Genomic DNA, 14400 nt, shown 5'->3' on the forward strand with positions numbered 1-14400 from the left:
TGACCTGAGCCGAAGGCAGTCGCTTAACCAACTGAGCCACCCAGGCGCCTGAATTGAGTTTGTCTTTAATTGTTGAGTTTGATAAGTTATTTATAGATTTTGGATGCTAACCCTTTATCAGATAAGTCATTTGCAAATATCTTCTCCCATTCCAAAGGTTGCCTTTTAGTTTTGCTGATTGTTTCTTTTGCTGTGCAGAAGTTTTTTTTTATCTTGATGAAGTCCCAGTAGTTCATTTTTGCTTTGTTTGCCTTATCTCAGGAGATATGTCTAGTAAGAAGTTGCTGATGTCAAAGAGGTCACTTGCCCATGTTCTCCTCCAGGATTTTGATGGTTTCCTGTCTCACATTTAGGTCTCTCATCCATTTTGAATTTATTTCTGTATATGATGTAAGAAAGTGGTCCAGTTTCATTCTTTTGCATGTTGCTGTCCAGTTTTCCCAACACCATTTGTTGAAGAGAGTGTCTTTTTTCCATTAGATATTCTTTATTGCTTTGTTGAAGATTAGTTGACCAGATAGTTGTGAGTCCATTTCTGGGTTCTCTATTCGGTTCCACTGATCTATAGGTCTTTTTTTTTTTTTTGCCAGTGCCATACTGTTTTGATCACTACAGCCTTGTAATACACCTTGAAGTCCAGAACTGTGATGCCTGCAGCTTTGCTTTTCTTTTTCAAGATTACTTTGGCTATTCAGGATCTTTTGTGGTTCCATACAAATTTTAGGATTGTTTGTTCTAACTCTGTGAAAAATGCTGGTGGTATTTTAATAGGGATTGCATAAAATGTGTACTATGCTATGGGTAGTGTAGACATTTTAACGATATTTGTTCTTCCAATCCATGAGCATGAAATGTTTTTCTATTTCTTTGTGTCCTCTTAACTTTCTTTCTTTCATAAGCGTTCTATAGTTTTCAGAGTACAGACCTTTTACCTCTTTGGTTGGGTTTATTCTGAGGTATCTATTATTTCCATGTTTTTATTTAAATTCTAGTGAATTAACATATATGGTAAAATTGGTTTCAGGTGTAGAATTTAGTGATTCATCACTTACATATAACACCCAGTGCTCCTCACAACAAGTGCCTTCCTTAATACCCATCACCCATTTTGCCTACCCCCCACCACTTCCCTCCATTAACCCATGGTTTGTTCCTAGGTATCTTATAGTTTTTGGTGCAGTTGTAAAATGGTATCGATTCCTTGATTTCTTTTTCTCCTGCTTCATTATTGGTATATAGAAATGCAACAGATTTCTGTACATTGATTTTTATCCTGCAGCTTTACTGAATTTGTGTATCCGTTCTAGCAATTTTTTGGTGGAGTCTTTCAGGTTTTCTACATAGAGTGTCATGTCATCTGCAAATAGTGAAAGTTTGACTTCTTCCTTACCAATTTGGATGCCTTTTAATCCTGAGGTTAGGACTTCCAGTACTTTGTTAAATAGTAATGGTCAGAGTGGACATCCTTGTTCTGTTCCTGACCATAGAGGAAAAGCTCTCAGTTTTTCCCCATTGAGGATGATATTAACTGTGAGTCTTTAATATATGGCCTTTATGATGTTGAGGTGTGTTCCCTCCATCCCTACTTTCTTGAGGGTTTTTATCAAGAATGGATGCTGTACTTTGTCATACACTTTTTCTGCATCAATTGAGAAGATCATATGGTTCTTATCCTTTCTTTTATTAATATGGTGTATCATGTCGATTAATTGTGAATATTGAGCCACCCTTGCAGCCCAGGAATAAATCCCACTTGATCATGGTGAATGATTCTTTTCATGTACTGTCGGATTAATATAGCTAGTATTCTGTTGAGAATTTTTGTATCTATGTTCATCAGGGATATGAGCCTGTAATTCTCCATTTTAGTGGGGTCTTTGTCTGATTTTGGAATCAAGGTAATTCTGGTCTCAGAGAATGAGTTTGGAAGTTTTCCTTCCATTTCTATTTTTTGGAACAGTTTGAGAAGAATAGGTATTAACTCTTCTTAAAATGTTTGGCAGAATTACCCTGGGAAGCCATCTGTCCCTGAACTTTGGTTTGTCAGGAGATTTTTGATTATTCAATCAATTTCTTCGCTGGTTGTGGGTCTGTTCAAATTTTCTATTCCTGTTTCAGTTTTTCCAGTTTATATGTTTCTAGGAATTTATCCATTTCTTCCAGCTTGCCTAATTTGTCAGCATATAATTGCTCATAATAATCTCATATTTGTTTGTATTTCTCTGTTGTTGGTTGTAATCTCTCCTCTCTCCTTTGTGATTCTATTTATTTGGGTCCTTTTCCTTTTCTTTTTGCCAAGACTGGCTAGAGGTTTGTCAATTTTATTAATTCTTTCAAAGAACCAGCTCCTGGCTTCATTGACCTGTTCTACTGGGTTTTTTTGTTTGTTTGTGTATCATTTATTTCTGCCCTAATCTTTATTATTTCCCTCCTTATGGTAGCTTTAGGCTTCATTTGTTGTTCCTCTTCTAGCTCTTTTAGGTGTAAGGTTAGGTTGTGTATTTGAGATTTTTCTTGCTTCTTGAAGTAGGTTTGTATTCTTATATATTTCCCTCTTAGGACTGCTTTTACTGCATCCCAAAGGTTTTAGACTGTCATGTTTTCATTATTATTATTTCCATGTATTTTTTAATTTCTTTTTAATTTCCTGGTTGGCCCATTCATTCTTTAGTAGGATGTTCTTTAACCTCTATGTATTTGTAGTCTTTCCAAATATTTTCTTGTGCTTGACTTCAAGTTTCATAACATTGTGGTTGGAAAATATGCATGGTATGATCTCATTCTTTTTGTACTTGTTGAGGCCTGATTTGTGACTCTATTATGATCTATTCTGGAGAATGTTCTATGTGCACTCAAAAAGAATATATATTCTGCTATAGGATGAAATGTCCTGAATATATCTGTTAAGTCCATCTGGTTCAGTGTGTCATTCAAATCCATTGTTTCCTTGTTGATTTTCTGCTTAGATGATCTATCCATTGGTGTAAGTGGGGTGTTAAAATCTCTACTATTATTGTATTATTATAAATTAGTTCCTTTATGTTTGTTATTAATTGTTTTATGCACTTGAGTGCTCCCAAGTTGGGGGCATAAATATTTACAATTGTTAGATCTTCTTGTTGGATAGACTCCTTTGTTCTGATATAGTGTCCTTCTTCATCTCTTGTTACAGTCTTTATTATTTTATATATTTTTTAAAGATTTTATTTATTTGAGAGGGGGATGGAGAGGGACAAGCAGACTCCATGCAGAGTGCAGAGCCCAGTGTGGGGCTGGATCCCACAACCCTGAGAGCCAAAACCAAGAGTCAGATGCTTAAGTGACTAAGCCACCCGGTGCCCCTACAGTCTTTAGTTTAAAATCTAGTTTGTCTGATATAAGTATTATTACTCTGGCTTTCTTTTGACATCCATTAGTATGCTAAATGGTTCTCCATCCTCTCACTTTCAATCTACAGGTATCTTTAGGACAAAAATGAGTCTCTTGTAGGCAGCGTATAGATGGGTCTTGTTTTTTTATCCATTCTGACACCCTGTGTCTTTTGATTGGAACATTTAGTCCATTTACATTCAGAGTAATTATTCATAGATATGAATTTAGTGCCATCTTATTGTTTTTCATTTATTCTGGAGATTTTCTCTGTTCCTTTCTAGTCTTTGTCACTTAGTGTTTCCTTCCCACTCAGAGAGATGTTTCTTTTAATATTTCTGGCAGGGCGGGGCACCTGGGTGGCTCAGTTGGTTAAGCGACTGCCTTCGGCTCAGGTCATGATCCTGGAGTCCCAGGATCGAGTCCCACATCGGGCTCCCTGCTCGGCAGGGAGTCTGCTTCTCCCTCTGACCCTCTCATGCTCTCTCTGTCTCATTCTCTCTCTCAAATAAATAAAATCTTTAAAAAAAAAAATATTTCTGGCAGGGCAGGTTTAGTGGTCACAAACTCCTTTAGTTTTTGTTCATCTGGGAAACTGTCTATTTCTCTTTCTATTCTGAATGACAGACAGCCTTGCTGGTTAGAGCATTCTTGGCTGCATGTTTTTCCCATTCAGCACATTGAATATATCATGCCACTTTCTTCTGGCCTGCCAAGTTTCTGTGGACAGATCAGCTGCTAGCCTTACTCGCCTTCCCTTGTAAGTAAGGGACTTCTTTTGTCTTGCCGCTTTTAGGATTTTTTCTTTATCGCTGTATTTTGCACATTTAACTACTATATGTCTTGGTGTTGGCCTGCTTTTTAAAATTTTAATGGGAATTCTCTGTGCCTCCCGGATTTGGATGTCTGTTTCCTTTCCCAGATTAGGGAAGTTTTCAGCTGCAGTTTTCTCAAATAACCTTCTGTCCCCTTTTCCCTCTCTTCTTCTGGGACTCCTACGATAATGAATGTTAGTATGCTTTAAGGAGTTACTGAATTCCCTAAGTCTATATACATGATCTAATATTTTTCTTTCCCTCTTCTTTTCAGCTTCATTGTTTCTCATAACTTTACCTTTTATATCACTTACTCATTCCTCTGCTTCTTCCATCCTTGTGATCATTACATCCAGTCTGTTTCGAATCTCAGCTATTGCATTTTCTACTTTGGTCTGATTATTTTTTAGGTCTTTTGTCTCTTTGGTAAGGGACTCCCTGGTATCTTCTATGCTTTTCTCAAGTCCAGCTAGTATCTTTATGACTGTTGTTTTAAATTCTAGATCAGGCAGTTTACTTGTGTCTCTTTCAGTTAGATCCCTGACCATGACCCTTTTCTTGTTTTTTCTTTTGGGATGAATTCCTCCATCTTGGCATTTTGTCTAGGTCTCTGTCTTCTTTGTGTTAGGAAATCCTGTCTGTTTACGTCAGTTTATTGAAAATAATCTGACACATGTTTTGATATTCTAAAATTGTATGATTCTCAAGATCAGTGATTCTTATAATACAAGTTTATGACAAACCAAATGAAACCTAACATATATGACATTTCATCAATGATATAACTTAAACGATTAAAAAAAAAATTCAGTGGGTTTTTATTGCAGTCAGTTCCCTCTGCTTCATGTATAAGTTGCTAAAACATTAAGAACAACTAAAATTACTAAAGAATAATAAAATTAAAAGAAAACATAAGACCCAATGGTCATGAAAATAATGAAATATTAAATAGAAAATTAGATTACTCTTTTTTGGGGGGGAAAAAAGACTTTAGAGATTTAAAGTTCTTCTATTATATTTCATGATTGGAATAGGAATGACAGCCACTCTTGGGTGGGGGTGGGGGAAGAAGTGGGAATGAGAAGATAGAAGCAAACAATTGAAATTAACAATGGTAAATGTGCATCTTCAGAAATATAACTTAAATTTTAGACATCTAACACACATACTCTGGGAATACATTTAGCAAATAGTTTTATGTGTACTACACAGGATGAAAAATGGGTTTCTAGAATTCTCTTAAGAGTCTAAATAAAATATAAGCCCATGTAGTAATGAGTTCTGTGCTTGATTTCCAAATTCACTTCTAATGTTACAGAAGTTGTAATAATAAATAACCAACTTGCCAAGAAAGGAAAATTTATTTTTCAGTTAATTGTATTTGTGACTAATATTTGAAATAATATATACAAGTTTTGTTTTATTATGTTGTCATGGCTAAAACATACATGAAATCATTTTTATTTAAAACATAAGTGATAAAGTTTTTAAATCTTTTTTCCCTTCTTAATAAAGTTTTATTTTTTGTGTATTATAGACAAAAGGTTCTCAAACCATGACACCCTCTGGCACCCAGAAAAAAGTTAAGAGAACTCTGCCAAACCCACCCCCTGAGGAGACCTCCACAGGCACTCAGTCAACATATAGCACAGTGGGCACAGTTTCCAGGAGGAGGATCTGCAGAACCAACACAATGGCACGAGCCAAGATTCTCCAGGATATAGACAGAGAGCTTGATCTTGTAGAGAGGGAATCTGCAAAGCTGAGAAAGAAACAAGCAGAACTTGATGAGGAAGAAAAGGAGATTGATGCCAAGTTACGGTACCTGGAAATGGGAATTAACAGGAGGAAGGAGGCATTATTAAAGGAGAGAGAAAAGAGAGAGCGAGCCTACCTCCAGGGAGTAGCTGAGGATCGGGATTACATGTCTGACAGTGAAGTGAGCAGCACCCGACCAACCCGAATAGAAAGTCAGCATGGCATAGAGCGACCAAGAACGGCTCCCCAAACTGAATTCAGCCAGTTTATACCACCGCAAACCCAAACAGAATCTCAACTAGTTCCTCCTACAAGTCCTTATACACAATACCAATATTCTTCCCCAGCTCTTCCTACCCAAGCACCTACCCCATACACCCAACAGTCCCATTTTCAGCAACAGACTTTGTACCATCAGCAAGTTTCACCTTATCAGACTCAACCAACATTTCAGGCTGTTGCAACAATGTCCTTCACACCTCAAGCTCAACCTACACCAACCCCACAACCTTCTTACCAGTTACCATCACAGATGATGGTGATACAACAAAAGCCACGGCAAACTACATTATATTTGGAGCCCAAGATAACTTCAAACTATGAGGTGATTCGCAACCAACCCCTGATGATAGCACCTGTTTCTACTGATAATACATATGCTGTTTCTCATCTTGGGAGTAAGTACAATAGCTTAGACTTGAGAATAGGATTGGAGGAAAGAAGTAGCATGGCAAGCAGTCCAATATCAAGCATATCTGCAGATTCTTTCTATGCGGATATTGACCATCATACTCCACGAAATTATGTCCTAATTGATGACATTGGAGAGATTACCAAAGGAACAGCAGCACTAAGCACTGCATTTAGCCTTCATGAAAAGGATCTGTCAAAAACAGATCATCTCCTTCGATCCACTGAAACACGTAGGTCTCAAGAAGTGACGGATTTCCTAGCACCTTTACAGACTTCCTCCCAATTGCATAGTTATGTGAAAGCAGAGGAAGATCCCATGGAAGATCCCTACGAGTTAAAGCTTCTGAAACATCAGATTAAACAAGAATTCCGTAGAGGGGCAGAGAGCTTAGATCACCTTGCTGGGCTTTCCCATTATTACCATGCTGATGTGGGCTATAGACATTTTCCAAAATCAGAAAAGTACAGCATTAGTAGACTCACACTTGAAAAACAAGCAGCAAAACAACTACCAGCAGCCATACTTTATCAAAAGCAATCAAAACATAAGAAGTCACTAATTGATCCTAAAATGTCAAAATTTTCACCCATTCAAGAAAGTAGAGATCTCGAACCTGATTATTCAAGCTATATGACTTCTAGCACTTCATCTCTTGGTGGCATTTCCTCCAGAGCAAGGCTTCTTCAAGATGACATCACTTTTGGCCTCAGAAAAAATATTACAGACCAACAGAAATTTATGGGGTCATCTCTTAGCACAGGGCTGGGCACATTAGGAAATACCCTAAGGTCGGCTTTGCAGGATGAAGCAGATAAGCCATATAGTAGTGGCAGCAGGTCCAGACCTTCTTCCAGACCTTCTTCTGTCTATGGCCTTGACTTATCAATTAAAAGAGATTCTTCCAGCTCTTCCCTAAGACTGAAAGCTCAAGAGGCTGAAGCTCTAGATGTTTCCTTTAGTCATGCATCACCTTCTGGCAGAACTAAGCCGACCAGCTTACCAATTAGCCAGAGTAGAGGAAGAATACCAATTGTGGCCCAAAATTCTGAAGAAGAAAGTCCACTCAGTCCCGTTGGCCAGCCAATGGGAATGGCCAGGGCTGCAGCTGGACCCCTTCCACCAATATCTGCAGACACCAGGGATCAGTTTGGATCAAGTCACTCATTGCCTGAAGTTCAGCAACACATGAGAGAAGAATCACGAACTCGAGGCTATGACCGTGACATAGCGTTCATCATGGATGACTTCCAACATGCCATGTCAGACAGTGAAGGTAAATTGGGCCTCACACTACCTTGTTACTCTCAAAACTCAAACTCTTGTTTTTCTGCATGTTTAATTTTCCTTCTCCAAGGATGTATTCTACTTTTCTTAGTGCGTCTTTTGCATGTTTACTTCAATTTTATTTCTTGTAAATGGAAATTTGATCTTGTGTATAGATTTCCTAGCATGCTTTTCTTTATTTCTCTTTAGTTTATTCTTTTATTGTTGTTTCTTGATTGCTTGCTTGATTTGTTTGATGTCCACTTTTCTAAAACCATTATCAAGTAATTGTGTCAATAAAATATGGTCATCCTTTAAATCCATAGTTGGAAAGTTTGTCATTGTATGTTTCTTTTATCTTTTAAAAATGCATTTCTAAATATATTGGTCAGTTTCTTTCAGTTTGTGAAATTATTAATATTTAGAGCCATTAAGTACTATTCTGCTAGACTTTGTAATAGAAAATTATTTATGTTATTTTTGTGATATCGTTGTTCATTAATTCAGAGAATGTTCTATTTTTGAGAATCTTTGGCTAAATCCCTGATATTAGTGTAATGTAGAATTTTATAATTCTCCTTAAATAAAGGATTAATATTTTTATTTCTCTCACTATGAATACCATAATTGAAAAGTTTGTGCATTTTGCATTACATACTAGAAAGGTTAGCACTAAATATGATACTGACAAAAAATAATCGTGTCAGTACACAGGAAACATTCTTTAGATTTAGAATCAAAAATTTGCTCACTACTTTTGTGAGTTTAACAAGCTGAGCCCTCCTGGTTGGTGTACCCATACAGGCTTTCCCTTGGCTTTGCTTTTTGCATCATCCTATTTTTTTATCCTAAATTGTTTTGCTAGTTTTTCTTTGAATAAATGATTTAAGGCAAGTATATACCTTAATTAAAAACTGGCTTATGCTAATTTTGTTGTTGTTGTTGAATCATATAGAATGATAGGATTTTAGAAAATTATCTACTCTAAATATAATAGTGAAGGCAAGGGAGGAGAGGTAAAAGGTTATATAGAGTCCTTTCCATGCCAGAAGCACTCATGACTTTTGGTCCTCTTTTTTCCCCTCCCTCTATGGTTTACATTTGAATGTAGGTGCGGTTTGAGTCCTGGAAATAAAATATTTCTCACTGAATACAAATATTATTACTTCATGCCTTTGAAGACTACAGAGCACTAAACTAACATGAACAACAGCCCTTTTAAATCTGACATTTTCCCTGAGGATTCACAGGAAAATAAGTGTTTATGAAAAGAATTTTCTACTTCTATATATAGACACTAATGCAATTTTAGAAGTTCAAATCTAGATTTGAATAGGATTAAGATAAGTCACTGGATCTGAAAGTGGACAGATTCCTTTTCTTAGTGAAATCCCAACAGACTTGTTCCTTTCTGATTTATTTTCTTCTCTACAGGTTATTGGATTGACCATTTTTATTGATAATTATTCAATTAATAAAGCACTTCATTTGTATATTTTTTTATTTAGTCAATTGTTTGTATCTCTCTAGTTAAACAAGAGTTAGGATATTATGTGGAAACAGTTTTTTTCTTTTTTCACAATCCACATTTTACACACATTTTATACATATAAAACAATTGCTGCAGAGGAATAAAAAGACTCTTCAATAATCACATTGGTAAAATAACAAGATAAAACAAAAACTTCAACAGGTTTGTTGTATAACTAAACACCTAAGGCTGTGTGTGCACATGGAGCATATATTTGAGAGAATTTGACAAATTCATTTATTCGTCATGGATGTTTTGTCAACATGGTGTCAGACATTTAGATTTTTCTAGATATTCCTAAATGTGGTATTTATTTACATACAACCATATAAAAATAACCAAATGTTTTATTTCTCATTGATATGTTTGGAAGATGTATACTTCTAATCATTAAGGACTGTATGAAAAACATTGTTTTCATAAAGTAGATGATGACACATCATGCAACATACAAAATTATGAAATGTATAAAGATTATACCAAAGAAATAAATAATTAAAGTGAAATTTAGATGAAATTACACAGTTAAACTAAAACATATTTAAAAATTAACCAGATAAGAAACTTAGTCATAAAGAACATACAGATACAGAATTAGACAAAGGACAACTATAACAAATTGAATTATATATGTAATATTATGTGTGTGAATTGTAGTGATTATCTTTAAAAGTTATAGTTTTAAAATGTTACTTTTTTTTTTTTTTTTTTTTTTGCTTTTAAATCACCTGAACATACTACTTTTCTTCTGGTAAAGCAATGGCCTACTTTTCTTTTGAAATCTTGGGATTCCTTGGGTTATTAAGGGAAAAAGTAGAAAATATTTTTCCTAATTACATAGCTCATTTGTGAACTCATGAAATACAAAGAGTTTTTTAAATAAATTTTTACCAAATATATGCCATATCTGTAATTCAGTGATACAAAGATCACTCTGAGAAGTGTAACATTCCAACAGGCTATTTAGTATTGGGTAGACAAAAACAAATTTAACTGTCTTCAAATTGTTGTGTGCTTTCTTTGAATTCAATTAAACTCTAATTTATAGATTCTTAGGATATTTTTCATATGTGTTCTATATGACTTTAGTTAATTTTGAAATAGCTCACTTGAGGTAAAGTCTAGATAAGCATAATTTACATTGCTTAGTATTTATGGCCATCATCTTGAAGTCCACAATTTGATATGCATGCATGGTTGGTTAACTACAGAGCAGGAAGCCCTTTTTTGGAGCAGATTTGGAGGAAAACTAAGCTAAAAACATGTTATATTTATTTCTACAAACACAAATATTTTGTTGAAAACATTCTCTCAAAGTATACTCCAAGCCAAAAAAAAAAAAAAAATCAGTATAGTCTCTTTTAAAAAAATTTTCAACCAATTTTTGACACTGAATAGAACTGAACTATTCCTATAACTTTGAATAATGCTTCACCCGAAAATAGCATACTTTTATTTTACATACAAGCTTTCAAGAAAATATCATCAGTTTAAAACAAGGAGATGTTAATCTCCAGGCAATTATTTAAGTTAATTTGGAAAATTTTATAAAATTCAATTTTTTTTTTAAATTCAATTTTTAAAGTACAGATCTACCATGGCAGATCAGATAATTGCAGTTATAAATAACTAACATTTATGTCCAATTTGCTATAAATTATGAAGACAGAATACAACTTAAAAGTAGATTCATTCATTCTGGTTGCACTTGATTGATCTATAAACTTTTATGCAAAACATGACAGACATCCTAACTTAATTACTTATTGAGTTATTGTAAGAAATAGTAGACAAAGTATGTAATCAGAAGCAAATTGACAGAACTTGGATCAGGTTGAGATTCTGCTTTATTTGTATAGACATAGCCAAGAAAACATGACTTAAAGGATTGTTTCAAGTGCAATTAGCAAAGTTATATATTTAAGTGAAATCATATACTACATAATCCAGGATATGCATTTATTAAAATCAATATAGATTATTTTTTTCATGAGAAATAAATAATAAGAATATGTAAGAAGTAAAATAAGATAGAGTTACTATGGTTGGGGATAGTCAGTTAAAGTTTTTAAGAGACCAATGATTACATTATAAATTTGTTTGGTATTTACTTATCAAATTTCATTACATTAAATATTTTTTCATAAGTTTAGTTTTTTAGTGTCAAATTAAAACTATGAAAAACCATAATATATTATCATGGAGATTGTGAGTCAAGATTGTATAAATATTAATGAAGTTCAAGGGACAAATTAATATTTTTTTAATATGTATATCATAATTAGGGTATTTAACTTCTTTCTCTAGTTGATGATTAATTTTTCTGTTTCATTCATCTCCCAAACATTTATTGAATGTTATGGCATTTGCAAGGCATTGTTTTTAGTGTTGAGGGAGGAGGAAAAAAAAAAGATCTGAGCCTTATCCTCAAGCAGTTTAGAAGCTCCTATTAGAGATCAGATAAGCGCACATACAACCACAAACCAGGTATGTAATATTGCATTTCCTCAAATTGAAGAATGACTAAATTATGACACATCATCAATCATCATATTTATTTGGGGGACATGCTGTGGTTAATCAGAGGAGGTGACCACAGGACCAAGATCACAGGAGTTATGGAGGTGAGTAGTGGTGTATATGCTATGGGTTTGCCAGTCCTACCAGCAAAAATGTAATGGAAATTGCCTGGCAAAAAATGTGTTGGGAAGTTTTGGAAGAAAAGATAATCAAGGATATAGGCATAAAAAGAAACCTATGATGAGTTAGAAGAACTCAAAAGTATGGTTTTGTAGATGCTAGAATTTCAAGAAAGCCTAAGTTGGTAACACCATCAACAAATCTTTCAGGATGAGAACTTGAGAAGGGCTGCTCCATCTGCCATTTAGAAAGCAACAGTGTAGGGCGCCTGGGTGGCTCAGTCGGTGAAGCGACTGCCTTCGGCTCAGGTCATGATCCCAGAGTCCTGGGATCGAGTCCCGCATCGGGCTCCCGGCTCGGCGGGGAGCCTGCTTCTCCCTCTGACCCTATCCCCTCTCATGCTGTTTCTCTCTCTCTCTCTCTCAAATAAATAAATAAAATTAAAAAAAAAAAAGAGAGAGAGAGAAAGAAAGCAACAGTGTATTTCCAGAGATCCTTTTTACAAATTAGGGATCCTTTTGCAAAGAATAAAACTTTATATGAAGTCAAATTCTATATATTAGGTAAAATGGGATTTTTTTGGTCACTAATTAATAGCTTTAAAAAAAAGCCTTGGAAGTACTAAGAACTGAATGGGATGAATAATTTAAAATAATTATGTACTTAAATACGGTTATATTTTCAAAAAAGTATACTAAGATGTCAAGTTTTGTCACATTGTAAGTATAAAAACCAGCCAGTGAACTCTTCAATCTTATTCCTAAATCCATAGCCACATGGAAAATAATTGTTTAATTTTTAATAAAATATTCTAAATATACTTTAGTAGTAGGCTACTAGGTGAGTATGGCACACATGTTCCTTGCAATAATACCTGGGATCCTCTTAGAAATAAATGTTTTCACTTATTTATCGAATGTCATAGAAATGTCTTGTTTTCAAAAATACTCACTTGATGTTCAAAGCCAGCAGCCACATGTTAGTGATTGATATGATAGTGGGAAAGTGACAGAATCTTCTGTAGTGAAGGAAGACATTTTTCTTAGATGTTAGTGGTGGGTGGTAGGTAGTGGGAAGAGATGAGGAGGTAGGAACTAAAGGGTTGAGGTTGAATAGAATGACTTCTGAGGAATATTCACTTGCTCATTTATTCAGTCACTATCTAAATTTCTTCTCATTTAAAATTTAATTTTGTTTTATTTTGCTCTGAGAGGTTGAACAAGTGTGTACATTATTTTTTTTAAGTTATTCCATGGTACAAAATTTTTATCATAGTATTGGAAATGATTTTCTCATCCTCTTAGGAGTTGTATTTGAAATGCATGAATGGTTAACAAGCCTGGAGCATGTTGGTATTTCAGAACATCTGCTGTCCTCTATGATCTGTATTAGTTGTGGTTGCAATGTTTGATATTTCCTTGGTCTCCAAAGCCTATCATCTGCGTCGTGAAGAAACAGATTGGTTTGACAAACCCAGGGAGTCTCGTTTGGAAAATGGACATGGTCTGGATCGCAAACTACCAGAAAGATTGGTCCACTCTAGACCAGTTAGTCAACATCAAGAGCAAGTAAGTGCTATATTGAGAAATCTCTTTTAGATTTATCCCCCACCACCACAAAAAAATCAGCCAATCTATCAATCAGTCAATCAAATAGTCGGTCATCCTAGAATGGTCTCAGTTATCCTAAAATGCATGGGACTTTTGTCAATCAAGTTCATAAAAAAATTTTTTTTCAGTAAATTAAAGTACTGAATAACTTACTTAATCATCCCTGGCTGTCAACATTGCAGCATAGCTGTAGTGCTTCTACTGGGCAATTTAAGTGATTCATTCTTCCAAAAGATAGTTAAATTTGTACAACATACCCCACACTGCTATGCAAGGACAATACATATAGCTCCTAAAGGCCTTACAGAATATTGGGTGAAATAGAGATGGGTAATTTCAGTGCTTTCCGGTAACAGTGTGTTCAGGTGTTAAGAAATAGCAAATAAGGGGGTGACCAAACCAAGTGAGCTGGGGACAGGGAACGAACGCTTCACTTTGGGAAAGAGGGGAACTTATATCTTAGATCTATTATATGGACATGTTTGTTTTATATTTATCTTTGGATTTTATCATCAGAAAAACTCAAACTAGATACTATTAATATCTATTCATTTTATGTTCTTTAAAGATTTATTTATTTTAGAGAGAAGGCGCGCGTGCATGTGTGAGCAAGGGAGGCGGCAGTGGTGGAGGAGGGGCAGAGGGAGAGGGAGAGAGAGAACCTCAAGCAGACTCCCAGCTGATCACGGAGCCTCGTGCAGGGCTCAGTCTCACAACCCT

General features: G+C 35.1%; 1 protein-coding gene across 1 annotated transcript in view; it reads left to right on the top strand.

The window, feature by feature from the left end:
* PCLO (piccolo presynaptic cytomatrix protein) overlaps positions 1-14400 on the top strand; it is a 346987-nt gene that overhangs the window by 213849 nt on the left and 118738 nt on the right. Inside the window, exons 8-9 of the mRNA XM_081800627.1 lie at positions 5722-7909; positions 13502-13638. Coding sequence (XP_081656753.1) covers positions 5722-7909; positions 13502-13638 — 2325 coding nt within the window. The remainder of the gene's footprint in view (positions 1-5721; positions 7910-13501; positions 13639-14400) is intronic.

The sequence above is a fragment of the Leptonychotes weddellii genome, chromosome 12 (genome assembly GCF_054177405.1).
Source record: "Leptonychotes weddellii isolate Sample4059 chromosome 12, ASM5417740v2, whole genome shotgun sequence".
Taxonomy (NCBI): Eukaryota; Metazoa; Chordata; class Mammalia; order Carnivora; family Phocidae; genus Leptonychotes; species Leptonychotes weddellii.